Source organism: Enhydra lutris, unplaced genomic scaffold, assembly GCF_002288905.1.
Source record: "Enhydra lutris kenyoni isolate GAN:26980312 unplaced genomic scaffold, ASM228890v2 scaffoldscaffold30, whole genome shotgun sequence".
Taxonomy (NCBI): domain Eukaryota; kingdom Metazoa; phylum Chordata; class Mammalia; order Carnivora; family Mustelidae; genus Enhydra; species Enhydra lutris.
In genome coordinates this window covers 9196969-9219721 of record NW_019154114.1, presented here as the reverse complement: position 1 = coordinate 9219721, position 22753 = coordinate 9196969, and the positions used below count along the sequence as shown (strand labels likewise).

Here is a 22753-nt window from a genome sequence, read left to right as displayed (position 1 = left end):
TTATTAGATTACTTTTCTCTTGATTATAAAATCTACCTTTACATATTAAAGACTTATACATTGCACAAAGGTATCTCTACTTTTTGTGCTTTATCTTTAAACTTTATTTGGAGTTATCTAGAAAATATTTAAATTTGAAAAACCAATGTACTGATATTTTCCCTTATGGTTGGTTTCTAGCTTTCATATGATGCTTAGGAAAGGTCTTCTCCCTTCCATGAACATAAAGAATTTACTCATCTTTTCTTTCTAAGGAAATCTTTATTGTTTATCCTCTTTACAAAAGGGATACATGCTTGGTGTCCAAAATGAAAGGGAAGTAAATTTAGGTAGAGGGAGGATCTTCATGAGTCTTCCTATCCAAGAACAAAGTTTCCCTCTCTCCCCATTTATTTTTCCTTTTGTGGCCCTCAGTGGAGATTTCTTTCTCCATATAAATCCTGTATAACACTTAAGTTTATTCCTAGGAGAGCCACTTTTCTTGATGATGTTGGGAATGGGATCTTTTCATATTTTCTAATTGGTTGTCGGTGTAAGACAAGCTATATATTTTTGGTTGTTACTTTTTAACCAGTCATCATTCCTGATTTTAAAAGTAAGAGGGGAAAGATGTGTTTCCATGGGAAGATGCCATATTCATTTCCCTCAAGGTTTTCCACCACAGTGATTCTGATACTTGATCCATTTCATTAACTTTGAGAGTTTTCTACATCCTTCTCATTAGGATTTTCCTTCACTATGGACACTCCGATGCTGAGCAAGTTGGAAGCTAAACCTGAAGGCTTTCCCACACACATTACACACGTAGGGTTTCTTCCAAGTATGGACAGTCTGATGTATAATACAGTCAGAACTATAGCTGAACCCTTTGCCACACTCCACACATCTGAATGGTTTCTCCCCAGTGTGGCTTCTCTGATGCCGAATTAAATGGGCATTAACGTGGAAGGCCTTTCCACACTCCTTACACTGAAAGGGTTTCTCTCCAGTATGGATCCTCTGATGTACAATATAGTCAGAACTACAGCTAAATGCTTTTTCACATTCCATACATTTGAAAGGCTTCTCCCCAGTGTGTATTCTCTGATGCCTCGTTAGTTTGGCATTGATACTGAAGGCTTTCCCACACTCCTTACACTGATAAGGCTTTTCTCCAGTATGGATTCGGTGATGATCGAGCAGGTTTCTTTTAGAAGTAAAGCATTTCCCACACTCGTTACACTCAAAGGGTTTCTCCCCCGTATGAATCCTCTGATGCTGCATTAGTTTTGCATTAACGCTGAAGGCTTTTCCACACTCACTGCACTCATAGGGCTTTTCCCCGGTGTGGATTCTCAGATGCTGCCGCAGCTGGGAGTTACACCTGAAGGCTTTCCCACATTCGTTACACCCATAGGGTTTCTCACCTGTGTGAATTCTCTGGTGCTGGATTAACTTCCCTTTGACACTAAAGGCTTTTCCACATTCAGTACACTCATAGGGCTTCTCGCCTGTGTGGATTCTTTGATGCTGAATGAGTTTTGCATTATTACTGAAGGCTTTTGCACACTCCTTACACTGATAGGGCTTCTCCCCAGTGTGGACGCTCTGATGCTGCCGCAGCTGGGAGCTGCACCTGAAGCCTTTCCCACACTCATTACACTCGTAAGGTTTCTCTCCAGTGTGGATCCTCTGATGTTGAATTAATTTTGCATTCACATTGAAAGCTTTCCCACAGTCTTTGCACTCATAGGGCTTCTCTCCAGTGTGGACCCTCTGGTGTGTGATATATGCAGAGCTACAGGTGAAGCCACTTCCACATTCCTTGCACTGATAGGGCTTCTCTCCTGTATGGATTCTCTGATGCCGACTTAGACTCCCATTCACGCTGAAGGCTTTCCCACATACCTTGCACTGATAGGGCTTCTCCCCACTGTGGATTGTCTGATGTGTGATATAATGGGAACTGTAACTGAAGCTTTTCCCACACTCCACACATTTGAAGGGTTTCTCCCCACTATGAAGTCTCTGATGCCAAATTAATTTTGCATTAATGCTAAAGGCTTTGCCACACTCTTTACACTGATAGGGCTTCTCCCCAGTGTGGCCATCTTGATGCTCAGAGTTACACCTGAAGGCTTCCACTAATTCTTCGCATTTAAAAGGTCTTTCCCCAGAATTAATTATTTCATGCTGAATAAGTTTTGTGTCAAAGCTGGAGGCTCTCTCCAATCCTATACATTCAGGAGGCTGCTCTCCAGGGCTGACGGCGTGACACTGACCCAAGTTTGGACTCTGACTAAACAAACCCTCCTCCACAGGGCTTGTGTCGTCTTTCACTGTTCCATCAATGACGCTATTTTCTTTCTTCATGCTTCCTACCAAATGGACTTCCTGCTGTTTCTCTAGAATACAGGCTTCTGAAAAGTCTGTCCCCTGGGAAAAGTGCCTCTGAAGTTCAAGTGATGTATTGTGTTTTTCTTCATACACTTCCTTTGTCAAATTATTGTCAGTCTGGATATCAATTTCTACTATTTAAAAAAACCCAGAAAACATAAAATATCATGTAAGAACCATGTTAGAGAAAAGAACTATGGTAAAAGGAATAGAGAATCTTAGTTAATCAAGGGTCTCTTGAAAACCACCAAACTAGGTCAAAGAATCTAAGGTTCATCCATAAGGTAGAGTAATATGTAACTGGTTAAAAAAAAAAAAAAAGGGAAGGAAGGAAGAAACAAATCCATATGTGCTGATGTGAAAAGATGTCCAAGATACACTATTAAATGGAAAAACAAACTGACAAATGGATGTAAGGCAGATTCCATTTGTATGAAGGAAAAATAAAATGGGCCAATATATACTTATATATTTGTATGGGCATGCCTAGAAAACTCCTGGAAGAATACACAAGAAACTGAGCAAATTAGTACAGGAAGTCTGGGAGACTTTGTTCTCCAGTGTGCTTTCCACACTTCCTGCACAGTTTTGAGCATGAACAATTTCAAAAGATTACCAACCTCTACGCAAATAACCAGTAACATAAAGGTTAAGTGGGACAGTAATGGAATAAAATCCTAGGTTTTATCCACCGGATGAGCATTCTTTCCTTGAGTCACACTTTACTATACTCTGCAGTTTTTTCTCTGCTATCCCCGTGTCCTTAAGTCCCTTGTTGATAAAAATGGAAACTGCTTAAGAAGGAAAAGGCACAGGATCCAACAACATGTAGCAACACTGAGGACGGCAAGAGTTTGCAGCACTAGGAGGTGAAAGGGAAAAAACTGTGTTTCTCTTTTTAGAACTTAAACTCATGGCTTTTTAAATAGCATTCCATCCTGTAGAAGTATCTTAATTTAAACAGTTCTCTTTATACTGAATGTCTCTATGCTGAATGTCTGTTGGAAATGTTATTTCCAACATTTTATTATATAGAATTATGATGAACTTTTGTTAATGTACATCTTTGTCTTTATCTCTGATTACTTTATTAGGATAGTCTAGGAGAGAATATCCAGACTATCAAGGACAGACTTTAAAAGGCTCTTGATATGTACTGCTAAAGTACTTTCTAGAAAGACTACAGATTCACATTCACCTCCAAAAATCTATTCCAGTTTGGTGTATTCTCTCCATCAATGTAACTGTTCTCTGTATGAACTAGGGAAACTAAAGGAATTCCATGAAAAACAGCTGTTTGCTTATTTTCCTGCTTCTGTTCTTGCTAGGACCTGTACCCCTGCCTTGTACATGCCTTACAGTACAAATGATGTATGTCCTTCTTACAAGGGTCAAGGAGTCAATGATTTTTTGGAGTCTTCCAGCACAGGTGATAACATCTAATGACAAGCAGGGTCGTCATGTACGTTTTCTAGACCACTGACTCTAGAACTCTTGATGCCAAAAATCACCTAGCTCCAGGTAGTAAGTGCTTTATGGAGGACACCTAAGCACTTGTCTTTGCTCTGACAGCTCCTGAGTGTCTGAAGAGGACATGTATACTGGACCCACCCCAATCCTCAGTAAAAACCCTAGACCCCAAGCAAAGAAGACACTCACTCTCTTTTCCTTTCTGAGTCTCCCAAACACTCCATCTGCTATATTCTATCACTTATGCTATTCAATAAACTCTGCTCTCACTTCCTCCTGGCTTGCACTTGATTTCTGTCCTGCTCAAAGCCCAGGACCCTCTTGGCTGGTCCTACAGGAGCCTCCCCACCCCCGGGTCCTTGGACGCAGCCTACCTATGTCAAGTGTGTTAGGTGGAACATCTCTATTTTAATTTGTATTTCATTAGTTTCTAAGAGGGTGAAGATTTTTCACATTTATTAAAATTTGTACTTCTTATGTGGATCACACTTATATTCTTTGCCAATTCTTCTATACTAGTGACCTTCTATTTACCAAATCCTATGGTGTGGCAGATGCTATCAGTTGCTTAACCAATTCCATTCTCCCTTTCTTCCTTACTAATATGTTTTCCAATTTTTTTGAGGTAGCAATAAAAACTACAGCTAAAAACTGTATTTTCCACACTCTTGCAGTAGGGGGCCATAAGACAGTTCCAGCAAACGAGATTTAAACAGAAGTCACCGGATAGGACTTCTGAAAGTTTTTGTTTTTTGTTTTCTGAAAGTTTTTTTTTAGAAGAGAGTCCACTCTGCTGACATGGGCCTTGTGCCCTGTACCTCCCTTCCCCTTCTGTCTGCCTAAAAGCCATTTGATTCCTTGCTCCAATTAACCTTCACACACTAATTAATGTTTCCATTCTCAGCATAGATCATGATGGTTATTTGAAAACTTCAGATTTTGGGATTTTCTGTTAACTACAGAATGAAATCCAGACTCCTTTGAGGAGCTCCACAACATCATTTCTTTTCCCTTCTAGATGCGATCTGCTTTAAACTCATCATTTTGCAAAACATGTCTTCCTTGGTCAGGGATCATCTGGCTGAATGGTCACAAGGAACAAAAATCCACTGGAACTATCTTTTTATTTTATTTATTTTATTTTTTGAAAAAGATTTTATTTATTTGACAGAGAGAGAGAGAACACAAGCATGGGGAGAAGCAGGTTCCCTGCTGAGATCATGACCTGAGCCGAAGGCAGCCACTTAACCAACTGAACCACCCAGGTGCCCTGAAACTGTCTTTTTAAAAAGAAGGATTCACTAAAAGGATACAAGTGGGAAATGGGAAATCATTTCGCAACTACTCTGCTTAAGCCAACGAGTAGCATGCTACTTCAACTATGGTCTAGGAACCAGAAACATTGGCAGAATCTGAGAATTAACAGAAATGCAGAATCTTGGCCCTACGCCAGACTTACTAAATGACAATATGCATATTTGCAAGACACCCAAGGGATTCATTTGCATATCATTTGAGAAGCACTGAATTGAGAACACTTTCTCCTTTCCACCTTATTTCCCACAGCTTACTATACAGCTGTCTCCTCCAAAAAACCAAAAAACAACAAAAAACTAATAAAAACTAATACTTCATTGAGCACACACTACAAGTTATGCACTTAATATGTGTTATCTTATGTAATCCTCAACCCATAAGACCAGAACTATTTTCTCATTTTATTACCCTACTTTCAGGGAAAAAAACACTGAACCTTAGAGGACTCAAATAATGGATCTGCTTAAAATCACAAGTAGGAAGTCATATAACTAGGAAGAGCAGTTAGGATGGTACCTCAGAGAAGTCTACTCCAAAGACTGTACTTTTAACCACCAGGCTATTCTGTCTTTCTGTATAAAAAGACTGTTAATTCTCCACCCATCACATTAAGTGTACAATGCTTAGAAGTAGCAAGGACCTAAACACAGCATCCATTAATTTCATCTGAGAAAGGTAGAATTCCAAAATTAGGACTGGAAAGAATCAGAACGAGACATCTGAAAAAAGATATGCTCTTGGAATCAGAAAGAAACAACAAACTAGAAAAAGAGGTCCAACTGTACCTATCTCTATAAATCATCATTTATTTAAATTTTACTCTGTACAGCTGGCTCATAAATGTGGCATGCTTATATGCTGCTTAAGCTGACCTCCTTCTTGAAGAGTTAAACTTTCCCCCATATTAGGCAACCTGTATGTCCCTTACCAGTCCAGAGGCCCTGGGGGCCTATTTCTGTTCCAGCCACCAGTGGAGATGGGCGCCCCAGCTCACCTGCTCCCTCCAGTTGTGAGATCACAGCAGGTTTGAGAAGCGAAAATCCTGTTTAGGGGGAAAGAAATGGGAGACACAGGTGAATAATGTCCCACAGATGAGTTCTTAAGCATCTCCTCAGACTGTCTTGGCAATGGGATGGCAAAATAAAGAGTGCTAGGGGATCCCATGCCTAAAAACTATGGGAAAGCGGGGTTTCGGGGGGACAACTGGAAAGACGGGAGGCTTGGAAGGTATATGTGTGTGGGGGAGTGCCTGAGAAGGTGTGGGAGGAGTTGAGAATGGCCCAGACTTGGGCCCAGAAGGCCTCAAGATACACAGGTTGGGTGAGGGTGAACCCAAAGATAATGCTGTGTGAAACAGTCAGTTTCTTTTTCCACACTGTATCCAAACCACAACTTCTCGAGGGTGGATAGAGAGGGCACACCAGTCCTGGCAAAGTCCTGTATGGGCCCAAAAAAGGCTTGAGGTTCACCCTTCCCAGCAGCCCCTGACTCAAGGGGGATTAGGAATCTCAGCCCCTGGGGTTCCCACTCAGTAAAGGATTACCAAAGACCCCACCTGCAACCTGTTAGGGGGCAATAAGCCAGGAAACCCCAACTGGCAGAGTCCGGGTCCCAGGGGGAGAGAGGCCTTACCCAGGGAGGCCACATTCCCATAATTCTCCAGCATCACATCCCTGTACAGGGCCCTCTGTGCAGGGGACAGGCCATCCCATTCCGTCTGGGTGAAGTACACAGCCACATCCTCGAAGGTCACCGACTTCTGAAACAACAGGTTCCTGCTGCCCTAGGGCCAATTCCATGGCTCAGGCCCTAAGTGAGGGGCAGAGGGCAGTATAAGGGCTTGGGGAGGGAGCTTGTGAAGAGCACAGAATTAATGAAAAGGGGACAGGTCTGAGAAATAGCACCTGGAAAATACATAATGGAGAATATCTGACTTCTCTCATGGCAGGGAACCTCATGCCATATTTTACATTTATAAACGATATCCTAAGTTGAGATGACAGGAAGAAAATTCCCATAATCGAGTTCCCCAAAGCAACTCCACTGTTTCCATTAGGCCCCGTCCTCAGAGGCAGATGCAGCTCAGGACCAACCCACCAGCATTCCCATTCGAAATCTCGGCTTCTCCATCCTGCTCCCCTCCCCTTATAACCTCCATCCACCCTCGAAGAAGAGCTATGGCCTCCATCTGGCCCAGCGCCCGGCTGTCTCTGCTGCTGCTACAAAAGGCAGTGCAGCTGCCTGAGCACCACCAGCAGCTCAGCGCTGTCCTGACTGGCTAAGGTGGGGGCCGCGGCCCATTCCGCTCCCAGAGGCATCTTGCTGAAAATCCAACATTTTCTGTTACCCTCTCCCATTCAAGCCTCTCATCCTTTTCAACTTTACCCAAGAATTCACTGTTTCTCCGAGAAGGTTCGGGAAACGGGAGATCAGCCTTCCGGTGGCCACCCGTCCGGCTGCTCGTCTCTGCATCACTCCATGTGCTCAGCACAGGCTCTGCCATCAGGGCTGATGCCTCCCTTTTGGGGAGCTGTAGCCTCTGGTCGCTTTCTCTCTGCCCCCTTCCCAACAACCTTGGAGACACACTGGCAGGGATATGCCCTCAATTCCTCTCTTCCAGGATCTGTCTTGCTTCCTTCTACTGACCTCAGCCATCAGCAATTCTAGTCCAGCCTCTGCGTGAGTCTGCAAGTCACTCATCTGTGACCTTGGATGGGTCATGGAACTTCTCTGAACAATATGAAATGCCTTCACTGCTGCCACCACCACCCTTCACCCTAGGAAGTTGGCGCCTCTTCCTGAACCCCAACATCCCCCACCATGTGTGCAGGAAACCTCAGCCAGAACCCTGGGGACTGTTCCTGACTCCTCCCCACCCCCACCTATCCCCCCCACCCAGTCCTTTGACTCTCAAAGTCCTAAAGCTTTTCATGTTAAGCATTACTTGAACTGGATTCTTTTTCTTTAACAACTACTTTCCTTGATGAAGCCCACATCAACCTGGACCAATGGAATTCTTACTGAAGTGGTCAGCTTTTTTTCGAATCACCCCTAAAAATTATTCCCTACAAAGCCATTGCAACTCTGACCATGTTAACTTCACGGGTCGCACACGTATCATAAGGATGAGCAGTGAAGAATCAAATACAGTCGGGGGGGGCGGTGCCTGGTGGCTCAGTTGGTTAAGCAACTGCCCTCGGCTCAGGTCATGATCCTGGAGTCCCGGGATCAAGTCCCGCACTGGGCTCCCTGCTCTGTGGGGAGTCTGCTTCTCCCTCTGGCCCTCCCCTTCTCGTGCTTTCTCTCTCATTCTCTCTCAAATAAATACATAAGAATCTTAAAAAAAAAATCAAACACTGGCTGTATGACCTCGGGCAAGGCACTCTACTCCCCGTTGCCCTCGTGTCTTCTGTGGCAGAAAGAGCACGACCCAGCCCCTAGCACAAGGGGCGGTGTCAGGACTAAGCGATCCACCCAAGTGCTGAGTGTGGTGCCCAGAGCAGGCCTCAATGTTACTGGAGTTCCTGTGACTACCATTATTTGCAACCTGTAGTCCATGGAGGCCCATGGATGTGCTTCAGGGCATCCATGAAGTCCCTGAAACTGTATGGAGAATGTGGTTTGCATTTCTCTGAGCCGGGGGAGGGTCCAGAGCTCTTATCAGAGACCTAAGTTGGAGCTCCTGCACCCAAGCCCTGAAGGCCTCTCTGGGACACAGTGAGACATGCTGTCCCACAGGACTTTCTTTCCCCCTCTTTGGACCCCACTCTTCTCGTCTCCCTGCCCCCACCAAGCCAGCCTTCGTGATGACCCAGTCCCATCACTCCTCTTCACCTACGGCCCGGCCCCGGGCAGCCTCATCCTCTGCTACCCCCTCCATTCACACCCACAAATGGAGCACCCTCCACAGGCGGCTCCCATATTTCCTTGTCACCAGAGGAGCAAAGCACCTCGGTGTGCAGAACACTTCACTCCTGCCTTCGGGGATGCTCTCCTGCTGCTTCTGTCCCTTCACATCACCACTCTTCTCACAAGTGCCAGGCGGAAGCGAGGAGGGCCCCTCCAGCTTCCACCACAAAGCTCACCAGCTTCCCTTCTCGGTTTTCTTCAGTTTGAAACTGTTCGGAGGAAGAGCTGAAGGAGCCACAGCTCACCTGGGGCCAGGCGGTCAAGGGCATGGCTGCCATCACGCGCTTTCCCTCTCAGAGCAGGGCTGGAGCTGAGGAAAAAGAGAGAGAGAGTGTGAGGTGAACCCCGTCCCAGAAGAAACCACACAGCCCCTCACAGGGGCTGCCCTGGACAGGCAGCCACTGTCCAGACAGGAGTGCAGCAGGCGCTGCCACATGAAGAAGGGGGGCCCCTCCCAGCCATGACACTGATGCTGTCAGGAACCCCAGGATTTCACAATTCTGACACATATCACACACACAAGGGCAGACAAAAAGTGTATTCAGAGCCTAAAGGATAATAAAACAAAGACCTACATAGCAACAATTCAGCTTAATAGAACATTACCAAGATCTTGGACTTACTTGTTTCTCTCTAAACAAGCAACACCCTCGATTACACTGCAAGAAACGCCACGCTGCGAGGGCTGCGGCCCCCGCACAGAGACCTGGGTCAGGCCCCTGGGAGCTGAAGGAGACAGCTGCCCACTCCCCCCACCCCCCAAAATCCGCCTGCTCCCTCACACAGCTGAGTGTCCTCAAGAGCCCCACTATCTCTGTAGAGACCTTGGGAAGCCAGCCTCCCGCATGGCCCAGGCTTACCTTTAAGGTCCCAGGCTGCCTCCTCATGTTCTCCAGCCTCTGAGAGTGAAGAAGCCAGAGCCTCAGCTCCCTGAGAGAGGGGGTCACTGTATCATCTAGGGTCCCAGGACCCAGCACCCCTTGTTCACTGTATTCAAAACATATGGACTGCTTACTTTCAGGTTTTTACTGCCGCCAAAGTTAGTCTTGAAAATATGTGTTTTCCTAAAATACCATTCATGTCTTCCAGGATTTCAACTTGAGTGCAGAGTTGTGGAAACCACTGGTTCATGATTCTTCCCATTTCTTCCATATCTGGAGCTACTTTGCTTTTCCCACTTTTGAATACATGGATACATGTGTTTTCTAGACCCCTTCCCCATTGTTAATGTTACGGATGGAAGGGGTCCCCTCTAAGATTCATACGTTGAAGTCCTATCCCCCAATGTGACTATATTTGGATATAGAACCTGTGAGGAGGTAATAAGGTTAAACAAAGCCATAAATCTGAGCCCTACTCTGATAGGGCTGGTGCCCTTATAAAAAGGAGGAAGGACACCAGAGGTCTTTTTCTACACATGCAGACCCAGTGAGAAGACAGCCACCTACAACCCAAGGAGAGCCCTCACCAAGAGCCAAATTGTCTGGCACCTTAAACTTGGGCTTTCAGCCTCTAGAACTGTGAAAAATAAATTTCTGTTGTTTGAACCATGCACTCTATGTTATTCTGTATGGTGGCCTGAGCAGACTAATAAAGTTAACTTGGACAATGGTTTGTGTATCTGAATGCTCTTTTATTTTTAAAGAACAATTTTTTTTTTAAGATTTTATTTATTTGACAGAGAGATCACAAGCAGGCAGAGAGGCAGGCAGAGAGAGAGGAGGAAGCAGGCTCCCCGCTGAGCAGAGAGCCCGATGCGGGGCTCGATCCCAGAACTCTGAGATCATGACCTGAGCCGAAGGCAGCGGCTTAACCCACTGAGCCACCCAGGCGCCCCAAGAACAATTTTTTCTATTTATTTAGAACACCACTCTTTTCTATTTCCTTTTAGCTCATTAAGTTCTGCTTTCTTTGTTTCCTTAGTACCTCTGTGAGAGGTACACCTTCTGTTCCCCTCTAAATCCTCTTGTCTCAGTCCAGTGCCAGAGACTTTGACCGGCATTGTGCGGGTATAACCCACCAATGCATCCTCAAGGATCTATACCACATATGGCTGATTCCTGCCCTGGGGCTTCTCTGGTGTCCTGTGGGGGGCATCTGCAGATACCCACGGACACTTGCTAGGTCCTGAAAGGCAGAAGTTAATGCCTATGAGAATACCCATGACCAAGAGGGGACAGAGGTCAGTGGATAAATACTTTCCCCTTCAGTCTCCTACGTGAGATTCCAAGGCTCCTCAATGATCCTACAAAACTGAGCACCAGTAGCCTGTCTACAGGCCAGCCTGACAACGTGCCCTTTTATTGGCTCTCCCTCTTGTTTTGCTCCCCTTGTCTTCCACTCTGCCCTTGGGAAAATGTTCCCGAGTAAACTGCATGCACACAAGTTTCTGTCCTGTGTTCTGCTTTTGGGGGAAGCTGGACTACAGGCTTTTTTCTACCTTTTTTTTTTTTTTAAGATTTTATTTATTTGAGATAGAGCGAGAGTGAGAAAGAGAAAGAGCACAAACAGGGAGAGCAGCAGCCAGAGGGAGAAGTAGGCTCTCCAGGGATCCTGAGGTGGGGGATCAATCTCAGGATTCCAGGACCATGGGATCCTGAGGCGGGGATCCTGAGGCGGGGGCTCAATCTCAGGATTACAGGACCATGACCCAAGCTGAAGGCAGACACTTAATCGACTGAGTCACCCAGCATCCTTTTTTTCTACCTTATTGAGGTTGTATGATTTATTCATTTGCTTTCATTCTTTCCTATTTAGCAATTAAAATCTGTAAACCCATAAATTTTCCCTTTGAATACACTATTGGCCACATGCCAGAGGTTTTTTTAAAAATATTTCATGTTTTAATTATGTTAATTACATAATTAACTGTCAGCAACTGTGTTTTGTCTCCGACCACAGACTGTTAGGATAGTTCGTTGCTAATTTCTTCTCTGTTCAAAATTTCTGGCTTTACTGCACAGTGTTTAAATAATCTGATCGATTTACTTCTGCTTTACAGATTTTGAGGTCTTCTTCTGTTGGCTGAAGTGTAAGTACTTACAAAGAAAACTTATTCTATGATAGAAGAACATGTAATTCTATTTGGATCTAATAAATCAACTCTACTAGTTTTATTATGTAGATATTTCTCTGGAATCCATGATTACTTTTACCTAATTAAACTGAGACAGCCAGTAAAGAGCAAACTCTCACAAAACACCAAGCCTGTATGTATCAAGGACAAATCTTTTCACGTCTTTAAGAAATGAGTAATTCTAACACTACTGACACCGTAGGAGAGAACAGCAAAGTAATTTCCTGGTCCTTTTTATGATGCTAGCACAACACTGATACAAAAACCACAAACCAGTCTCATTTATGAATACTGACAGAAAAATCCCCAATATAAAGGAATACATTCCAGTATTTCATTACAGTGACATACCATGACTAAAAGGGATCATCCCACAAATGCGAGTAAAGCTTAATATTAGAATATAGATTAGTATACTTCTCCACATGAATAAACCAAAGAAAGATAAAAACACTCTCCATCCAAACAGATGCCAAAGGCATTTGATAAAATTCAATACTCATGCTTACATTTTAAAATTTATGTCTTAGAGAAACTCTCACTATGTAGAAAACATGTACAAAATTATTTATTGTGAGTATCTGAATACCAAACACTGGAAACAACCCACATATCCATTTAGAATACATAAATAAACTGTCCTCATCTTTAAAAAGGAATATTATCCAGCAGCAAAGATGAATGGCTCACATTACACGCCACAACAGAGATGATTTCAGGAACATAATATTGAGTCATACAAGTCCCAGATGGCTATATACACTATAAGGCCATTTGCATAAAGCTCAAAAATTAAACATATTGTTTACAGACATATTTTATGAGATAAAATTATTTTTATAAATAGGTTACACTATGACTAACACAAAATTCAAGATAGTTGTTACCTCTAGAGGGGTCAGAAGCTGGGAGCTGTGTTGAGAAGCAGTACTGGAAATGTTCTCCTTAGTGGGATGGTGTGTTCATGGGTACACATTTTACTACTATGCTTCCTTTTTTTTTTCTTTTTTTTTTTTAAGATTTTATTTATTTATTTGACAGAGAGAGATACAACAAGAAAGGGAACACAGGCAGGGGGAGTGGGAGAGGAAGAAGCAGGCTTCCCTCGGAGCAGGAAGCCCAATGAGGGGCTCAATCCCAGGATCCTGGGATCGTGACCTGAGCTAAAGGCAGATGCTTAACAACTGAGCCACTCAGGCGCCCTGCTACTACTATGCTTCTTAAATGTCATGCTAGATGAAGTGTTCAGTATGCATGAGTAACATTTAAAAAAACATATTTAGCTCTATAATAAGGAGTGATTTCCAGAATATATTGTTAAATGAAACAAGCAAAGTGCAAAAGACAGTGTGCTACCTCTTGTGTACAAAAAACAGGAGTACAAAAAAAATATGTGTGTATTTGGTCACCTGTACAAAAAAGAAATAGAAGGATAAATAAGAAACTAAGGAGAATCATTGCTTCAGATATGGACAGGAAATGAAAGGATTCTGGGATGGAAAAGAGGATGAAAGGAAATTGGGTAGAAGAGATGAGGGGGGGAGTGGTGCTTCTGAGTTTGCCTTTTTCTTCTGACTTTCATAACCATAGTAACGTTTCACATATCCAAATAAATAAATAAATATACGTATATTAAATAAACCAACCAGGATGGGATGGGGTGACAAATCAAAAAGGAATACAAACATCAAATGAGTCTAATTATACTACAACTGAATAACATAACCACACTGAAGTGGTGGGAAAGAAAAGAACTAAATAACTTCGGAAAGCAGTGTTTTAAGTAGGAACTAGGTACTGTAAGGTTAAAAAACCTCTGCCCAAATGCTTCTTGAGGATGCACGATTTATTATTTCATTCTTTCCTATTTGTCAATGAAACGTAAATTTTCTATAAGAACGTAAATTTTCCTCTGAATATACGACTAGCCACATTACAGAGATTTTCTTTTTTGTATTTCATGTTTTAATTACTATTTTATAATCTTAGTGTAGTATAATTTTAGTATAACTTTCATTACGGTATGAATGAGCCACTCTGGAACTATCTTATGATGTGTGTATTCATGTGTATTCTACAACTGAGCAAATAAGTGATTACAACGTAGAAATCATACCCAAGTCATTGTCATCCCAACAGCCCGAGACAAGGCCAAATTACCTTTTGGAACTGCCAGCTCCAGAAGACGATGATCTCGAAAAGCCGGACTGCTTCTACTCCCCGGTGACCCGGAGGGGCTCTGCTTTTTTTGTGCTCACTGAACCCTGATTCACGACCCAATGTTAGGAGTCAGGGGGCATAGAGTCCATACTTGAAACGCATATAGGTAACAGCCCCTGTACGACTTCAACATGTCAAGACTCGCGATATCATAACCTGCTTCACCCCTGCAAATATTCCACCCCGGGGCTGCTCCGACACATCTTCCCGAAAGGTCAGTGGCATCTTCCCGGAACAGAGTGTTGTGGCAGTAATCCACGCCGCGTCTTCCAATTCGGTCACCAAGTCCAAAGTGGGAATCTAGGACGGACGCAGGAGGACCGCGGACCATCGCCCTACCCACTCCTCCAAGAGTCGGAGGGGCATCCCTACCCAACCCACAGCTACCGGCCAGGGTACCGCCCCCGCCGACCGCAGCCCGACACTCACCTCTGCCGCGGACGTTACCACGGCGCAGTCGGAAGTGCGTCACCAGACCGCGGCCGAGCCTCTCTAGGAGCAGCGCTGCTCCCTCTTGGTGGTGCTCTGCCCCCGCCCCTGCAGCCCGAGTCTCAGTAACAGGGGCTCCTGGGCCCCGCGCCCCTCTCTTGCGGGACCTGGCCGCAGGGCCATTATTCCTCGAGGTGGGCTGGGGAAGCATCAGAGGAGAGAGCTGGATTCACCCCTGGGGGTGGCGCCAGGTATCTGTATTTTAGTAAAGCTGCAGGTGCAACCGGATTTGGGAGTTCTGGGCTGGGCCTGTGCATCTATCACACGCTGTCACACCTAAGGCTGCCTTTTTGTAACAGCTGTTTTCTAGTGACCGCTTTATTCTCCTGTCATGAAGCTCACAGATCACGACTTAGAAGATCATAGGTAATATAAACAACCCACGTTTTAAAAACTGATGAATGGATAAAGAAGTTGTGAGATAGGTAGATAGATGAGTGGAACATTACTCAACCATGAAAAAATGAAACCCTGGCCATTTGAAACAATGTGGTTGGAGCTAGAGAGTATTATGCTACGTGAAATAAGTCGGTCAGAGAAAGGCAAATACCATATGTCTCATATGTGGAATTTAAGAAACAGATGAACATTGGGGATAAAGCAGCAAACCATAAAGCAAACTCTTAAGGGTAGAAAATAAGTTGAGGGTTACTGAAGGGAGGTGTGTGGGGGATGGGCTGGATGGATGATGGGTATAAAGGAGGGCACTTGTGATGAGCACTGGGTGTTGTATATAAGTGATGAATCACTAAATTCTACTTCTGAAACTAGTACTACACAATACACTAACTAGAATTTAAATAAATACTTGAAACTACAAAAAAAACCCATAATACTATGCTTTCATAAAGGAGATATAAAAGGAAAATGATTTGTAAAAATACACATTTCAATATGTAAATGTCTGGTCATGATTCCTATAGACCTAAAGGTCAGATACTTGCATTTTCATGTTGAATGTGCCTGAACGCCAAAGCCACAGTGCTGTCTTTTACTGATGTTTCAAAAAATCGCAAACTGTGATCCAAAATGGTGAATGCTTCTTGGTAAGGTTTAAGTGAAACAGTATAATCTTCTTTTGATTATACAGTAGTTATATTCCCAGAAAATCAACGTATGTTAAAACTGTGTAAAAATTCATTTAGCTGAAAAACAGGTTCTAGATTCTGGTCATTTATAAACAGTTTTTCCCTACATGAACATCCACAAAGACCAAAAAGTCTGTGAAAACTTTTCCAAGTAGGTGGAACCCTTCTTTGCCTTTCAGGATTCGTGGCACTCCGGGTTCCCATCTAACACCACCAAACATTGATACAAAAATACTCCCATAAAATTTCAAAATGAGCCAAGGGGGAAGGGGAACGGCACTAAAAGCCACTGGATTAGACCATCCTTAAGTTTCCTCCCTGGATATTCCTCCTTGATAGTGAGGGCCTTTCTTCTAGCTCTGATCCCTGAGATGCTACAGCACTGGAATGTGGTTGGCAGTCAGTCCGACTTCTCTCTCCCAGCCTTCTAGTTCTCCCATTCCTCCTTCTCTCTCAACTTCAGCCCCACTTGCTGAATACTGTTCTCTAAACCTAGAATACCCTTCCCATACCCTCCACCTTGATTGTTACTTGGAATCTAGGCTCAAATCCCATTTCCCATGGAAAGCGAGGTTTTTTTGACCATCCAGAATAAGGCAGGCCCCAAGTTACATGCCATCGTAGCACTCTGTATTTCTCAGTTTAACTGTCTTTGCTCACTCCAGGAAGCAGGGACTGTATCTATCTTGTTTAGCATCATTATCCTCAGCTAAAGCACAAGGCCTGGCACAAAGGAGGCACATAACAAATACCTCCTGTTGACATTATCCAAAGGCTCCAACCCCAACTCCAGAGTAGGACGCCTCTTTATTTCTGGGCCCCTGGAGATAGGATGTATCTTGTGCCTAGAATCATGACACTGAACACTGTCAGGAGCCCTTCTCTGTTTTGCCTTGTCCCTGATCATCGCTATTTCCTAAAATGAGCATTTTACACAGCTTCTCTTTTTCAGATAGGAAAACGGTCCCAAGATTTGGCAGAGTGATAACTGGGGATTACATTGCTCTTGGAAATAAGGGTTTTTTTTTTTCGTTTAGCGGAACTTCAGCGAGGACTGAGGGCTTGTCTAAAGAAATAGGAAGGAGGGGGCGCCTGGGTGGCTCAGTGGGTTAAGCCGGTGCCTTCGGCTCAGGTCATGATCTCAGGGTCCTGGGATCGAGTCCCGCATCGGGCTCTCTGCTCAGCAGGGAGCCTGCTTCCCTCTCTCTCTCTCTCTCTCTGCCTGCCTCTCTGTCTACTTGTGATCTCTCTCTGTCAAATAAATAAATAAAATCTTAAAAAAAAAAAAAAAGAAAAGAAATAGGAAGGAATTAGGAGATCACAGTGTCATAGAAATGCTGGGCCCAAATGTTGGATCATAAACTAGCCACTAAATTTACAGATAAGAAGGCCTCCTAAAGAACCTGAAGCCCCTGCTCCTGAGAGTACTAGCACAGACACATCCCAAGTTACAAAAGGCCTGCAGAAGCAGAGACCACTGGTCTGTTAATCTCTGTTCTTCCTTTATATATTAACAGAATCTCTAGCAAGCCAAAGACAGTCCAGAAAAAATAACACGTTCTGGCCCTCTTTAAATTTTCTTTTTAAATTTTATTTATTTGAGAGAGAGAAGCAGGAGAGGGAGAAGCGGGCTCCCACTGAGCAAGGAGCCCGACTCAGGGCTCAATCCCAGGACCCTGGGACCATTACCTGAGCCAAAGGCAGACGCTTAATCAACTGAACCATGTAGGCACCCCTAATGTTGTTTTCATGTCTGCTGACACATATGACCCTCTTTAAAGTGTGACTAGGTGACCAACTTCTGGCAAATAGGCTATAAAAATAGGTGATGCTATGCCCTTAAAGAAAAGGAACGTGCCATTCCTGGCCCAATATCCCTTTCAGTTAGATGGAATGCTGACAAGGGGGTAAGCATCTGACAAGGGTGTAAACCATGTGAATGAGGATGTTGTCGCTGGGGACGACAGAGCTGCTAGGAGCTACCACCGGGCTGCTGTACCAGTCCTGGACTACTTACCTTCAGATGATATATGAGTGAGAAATAAGCTTTCATCATGCTTAATTAATCACACAGATTTGGGTTCTTCAAATCAGTACCCAGCACCATAGCCTTATAGAATACCTCTAGGAATGAGGAATGATGGAAACATGATATGCACATACTTAAAATCAAAACACACTTAAAAATTTAGGCTGGTTCTCATATTTTACTGTTCTGTAAGTCCATCTCTATGCTGGCCTGCAGCCAAGAATCCTCCTGCTCAGCTCTAAGCACCCTCTGTCCTTACAGTCCCAGAGCCTCCCCCAAACCCTTCTTCCCTGCCCACCAGGAGAAAATGACAGATCTTCCCCCAGTTAAAGTATCTGTTTCTGGTGTTTCCAGTTTTAAGATAATATAGTAAAGGATGTTCTGCCTACTTATTTTGAAAATTATGGGAAAACAACAAAAGTCTGTTTGGGATTCATTCCAAGAATTCAAGAATATCTCAATATTAAAATTTCCTTTACTTATTGATATCGTGAATTAAATTAACAAATCAATCTATTATGTGGAGAAATAGGGCAGGGAGAGGTCATATTCACAAAAGCAACAAAGCAAACAAAAAATTAAGAATCAATTTAATAATAAATGTTTAAGACATAGATGAAGAAAAACATAAATATTCAAGGGCTAAACCATAACTACCACCAACAACAATAAAAACTTGTATATGGAAAGGTGCAGGTAATTTTTCAAAGAAATGGCATTCATCTTGATTTAATCTATGAGTCCAATTTCAAATAATTTTGGAAAAAAAAGAATAAAGTGGGAGAAATTGCCCTACCCAAGTAAAACCACAACGGGATTTGTTTTGGAACTTGTGAAATGATTCCAAGGTTCACCTAGGGGGAAAATGTTATATATTTATAAGGTACTACTAAAACATAAAAACACAAAAGGATTGAATGTTAAAGAGTGGATATACTAGACAAGTGTTAAGCTAAAGGAATAGTGGCATTAACTATATTAATATAGCAATGATTTTGAGACAAAAAATATCACTAGGTAGGATTCCACTTAAGGCAATATAATGAATGATATAAACTAGTATTTAGAAACTTAGAATAAGATATCATTGATAACATCATTTTTATACTTAGCTCACAGGAAAATATATCCAGGTACCAAAACTGGACCAGAAACTAAACCATAGGTTAGCTGCCCTGGCTGATTTGGCCGACATGACTAGTAACAGTGGAGACTTAAAGATCTTGATATCTGCAGAGGCTGTATTATAATATTCAGGAGGCCACATGAAACAAGGAGTAGGAACTGGGGCTTCTCACACACACCTACACCTACCCAAATGTCTGGACCCATGAAAGGATAACTAGGAAAAAAAAAAAAATTCGCACTAACAAAAAGAGATAACAAAAGAGGTTATAGTCCTTGCCTCAGTTTTGGAGTGATAGTGGGGATGTCACCTAAGAAATTATAATCACAGCCTGTATTACTGAGTTCATAGTTTAAAATTAATACTAACTACTTGAACTAGGAACTCATAACCTAAGAAATCAAGTTAAATATGAATCCTAGCAAACTAATGAAATAGTCACTACAGAATTTGGAGACAATGGCATTTAAAAGTTATTATAACTGCATCCCACAGAATCAACAATTAAGTAGAGACATGGAAAATATAGAAATGACCTAAATCAAACTTCCAGAGATGAAAACTGTAATGTACAATAAAAAATACACTGGACAGAATTAAGAGTAGATGTTGAAAAAAAAAACTTTAAAAAATGTAGTGAACTCGAAGTCACAGCACTAAAAACTATCCAGAAAGAAACACACAGAGAAAAGAAAATTAAAAATAAATGAACACTAACAAAACATGTAAAGGATGTGCATGGTGAAAGCCACAAAGTGCTGATGAAAGAAATCAAATCAGATCGAAACTATTGGGAATAAATACCAGGTTCATGGATTGGAAGATTCAGAAATTAAGATGTCATGTGTTCCCCAAATTGATATACAGGTTTAATGCAGTTCATACTAAAATTCCAGCAGATTTTTTGAAGATACAGATAAGACTGATTTAAAATTTATATGAAAAGGCAAAGAATCTAGAGTAAGTAAACCAGTTTGAAAAAGGAGAATAACATGAAAGTAATAGGTCTACCCAATTTCAAGTCTTATTATGTAGTTAAAACAATCAAGACTGTATATTATTGGCAGAGGAATATATATATAGATCAATGGAACAGAATGAAGAACCTAGAAATAGATCCATATAAATATGCTTATTTCTTTTACAAAAGTACGCAAGCAATTCATGGCTCTTTCAAAAAATGCTGGTGGAGCAACTGAACTTTCATAGGGAAAAAAATGAATCTCAACTTAGGTATCACAACTTATAAACCCAAAATGATCACGGCCATAAATGTAAAATGAAATTAAGTAAACTATAAATATGTAAATGTAAAATGTTTAGAAACAAATGAAAGAGAAAATCCTTAGGACTTAGGGCTAGGCAAACAGTTCTTAGACCTAAAACAAGATGCATTAGTCATAAGAGGAAAATGGATATATTAGACTTCATTAAATTTAAAAAATGTTCTCTACAAAAGATCCTGTTAAAAGGATGAAAAGACTAGCTATGGAGTAGGAGAAAATATGTGCAAGCCACATATCCAACAAGTGCTAGCCCATACTTCTTGCTGTACTTCTGGAATATATTCTCAAAACTCAACAGCAGGGGCACCTGGATAGTTCAGTGGGTTTAAGCCTCTGCCTTCAGCTCAGGTCATGATCTCAGGGTCCTGGGATCGAGCCCCGCATCGGGCTCTCTGCTCAGCAGGGAGCTTGCTTCCTCCTCTCTCTGCCTGCCTCTCTGCCTACTTGTGACCTCTGGAAAGTAAATAAATAAAATCTTAAAAAAAAAAAACTCAACAGCAAAAGAACAACCAGTCGGAAAATGGGCAAAATATGTGAAGAAACACTTCACTGAAGAAGATACACGGATAACGAAAGATGTTCAACATCATTAGCCACTAGGGAAATGCAATTAAACCACAATATCATTAACATAAATACCATCAGAATGACTGAAACAAAACAACAGTGACAATACCAAATGCTGGCGAGGATGGAGAGCAACTGGATCACTCATATGTTACTGGTGGAAATGTAAAACAAAATGGTGCAGTCCCACTGGAAAACAGTTTCTTTGGATACCAAACATGCAATTATCACATGACCCAGCACTTCTGGGCATTTATGAAAACTTTCATACAAAAAACGTGTACACAAATGTCTATAGCAGCTCCATTCATAACAGCCAAAAACTAAAAATGACTCAGATGTCCTTCAATAGGTGAGCAAACTGCAGGTTATCTATACTATGGAATATACTCAGCAATCAAAAGGAAGATTATGGGTGCAATCTCATTCACTCTCCAGAGAGTTACACTCAGTGAAAAGAAAGGCCAATCCCAAAATGTTATATACTGTCCGGTACCATTTGTATACCATTCTTAAAATGATCTTTTAAAAGGAAATAGAGAACAGGTTGGTGGCTCTCAGGAGTGAAGAAGATTGTGTGTGGCTCTAGAAGAGCAACATGAGGGACCCCTGTGATTACAGAAGGGTGCGGTATACTGACTATACCTGTGTCAGTATCCTGACTGTTGCACTTTAGTTTGCAAGATGTTACCTTTAGAGGAAACTTGGTAAAAGATACCTGGAACCTCTCTGTATTATTTCTTACAACTGCATGTCAATCTACAATCATCTCAAAATTAAAAGTCTAATTAAATAATAAATGAACAGATCATTCATGAGCTGTGGAACAACTTCTAGCAGCCTTAAAAGGTTATGAGAGGAGAAATGGAAATACGTTTTTATGAGGTTTTTATGATTTATATGAAGTGGTATAATATTACTTAAAGGTAGAGTGTGCTAAGTTTTATATAGTCTAAATCGTAAAGAAACACTAAAACAAAAACTGTTATAGTTGAATAGCCAGAAAAGGAGTTAAAATGAAACCACAAAAATTTAATTGATTCAAAAAAGGGAAGGGAATAGGGCTGGGGAAGGGGATAACTATGGGCCAAATAGAAAACAAACAGCAAGATGATAGATTTTAAACCTAGCAAGTATATCAAATACAAGTGATTAAATATTCCAATTAAAAAAGAAAAGATCACATTGATGATAATAAAAAAGCAGGGACTAAGTCGATAGCCAAACCAAGTACTTCTGGTTCCTGAGGGTAGTTTTCCTTGAATTCCCTCATTGGGCCACATTACAAACCACATTAGGTAACAGCAAGCTGCTAATACCCCAATGTTCTTTGTATCTCCAGGTCATGCAAAAATGCAGTATAAATGGTAGGCAGGAAATGAAAAAGAAAGAGGTCAGTTCGTTATGTTATCGAGTACACTAACTTAACACTGTCTGTTCATAAAGTGCAAAACACTTAGCAGCCAGCTTTTGAGGCAGTGTGACCTAGCAGGGCTCATACTGAGGAGTCCTGGCTCCTTCACTAACTAGCTATGACACCCTGGGCAACCTCTTCATTTTTCTGGAACTCCACTCATTTATCTGAAAAAAGGGTAAGCGCACACAGTTGTTGTACATACTATATGCTGTTTCACTTAAGGCGCACGGTATGGCCTGGGATTCAGGCATTGCTCAATTGTTAACTTCTTTCCTCTTCCACCTCATTTGTGCATCTGAGTAACAGCCAACCAGATACCAGGTCCTGACTTCTAGAACCTGGTAAATATTGCTGTACATGGCAGGTTTTGCTGGTGTAACATG

General features: G+C 42.2%; 1 protein-coding gene across 10 annotated transcripts; it reads right to left on the bottom strand.

Moving 5' to 3' along the window:
• Nucleotides 1–248: 248 nt before the first annotated feature.
• LOC111152734 (zinc finger protein 23) lies at nt 249–14783 on the bottom strand. Of its 10 annotated transcripts, none has more exons than XM_022511325.1 (6): nt 14309–14783; nt 9933–10002; nt 9249–9382; nt 6796–6922; nt 6092–6205; nt 249–2507 (listed from the first exon to the last, which is right to left on the bottom strand). In XM_022511325.1, exons 3-6 carry the CDS (start codon nt 9348–9350, stop codon nt 721–723), a joined length of 2130 nt encoding a protein of 709 aa, XP_022367033.1. In that variant the 5' UTR covers nt 9351–9382; nt 9933–10002; nt 14309–14783; the 3' UTR covers nt 249–720. The 10 variants fall into 10 exon arrangements, with proteins under 10 accessions (XP_022367033.1, XP_022367035.1, XP_022367037.1 ...); XM_022511327.1 differs by having other exon boundaries at nt 249–2510; nt 6158–6205; XM_022511329.1 differs by having other exon boundaries at nt 6158–6205.
• Nucleotides 14784–22753: the final 7970 nt, after the last annotated feature.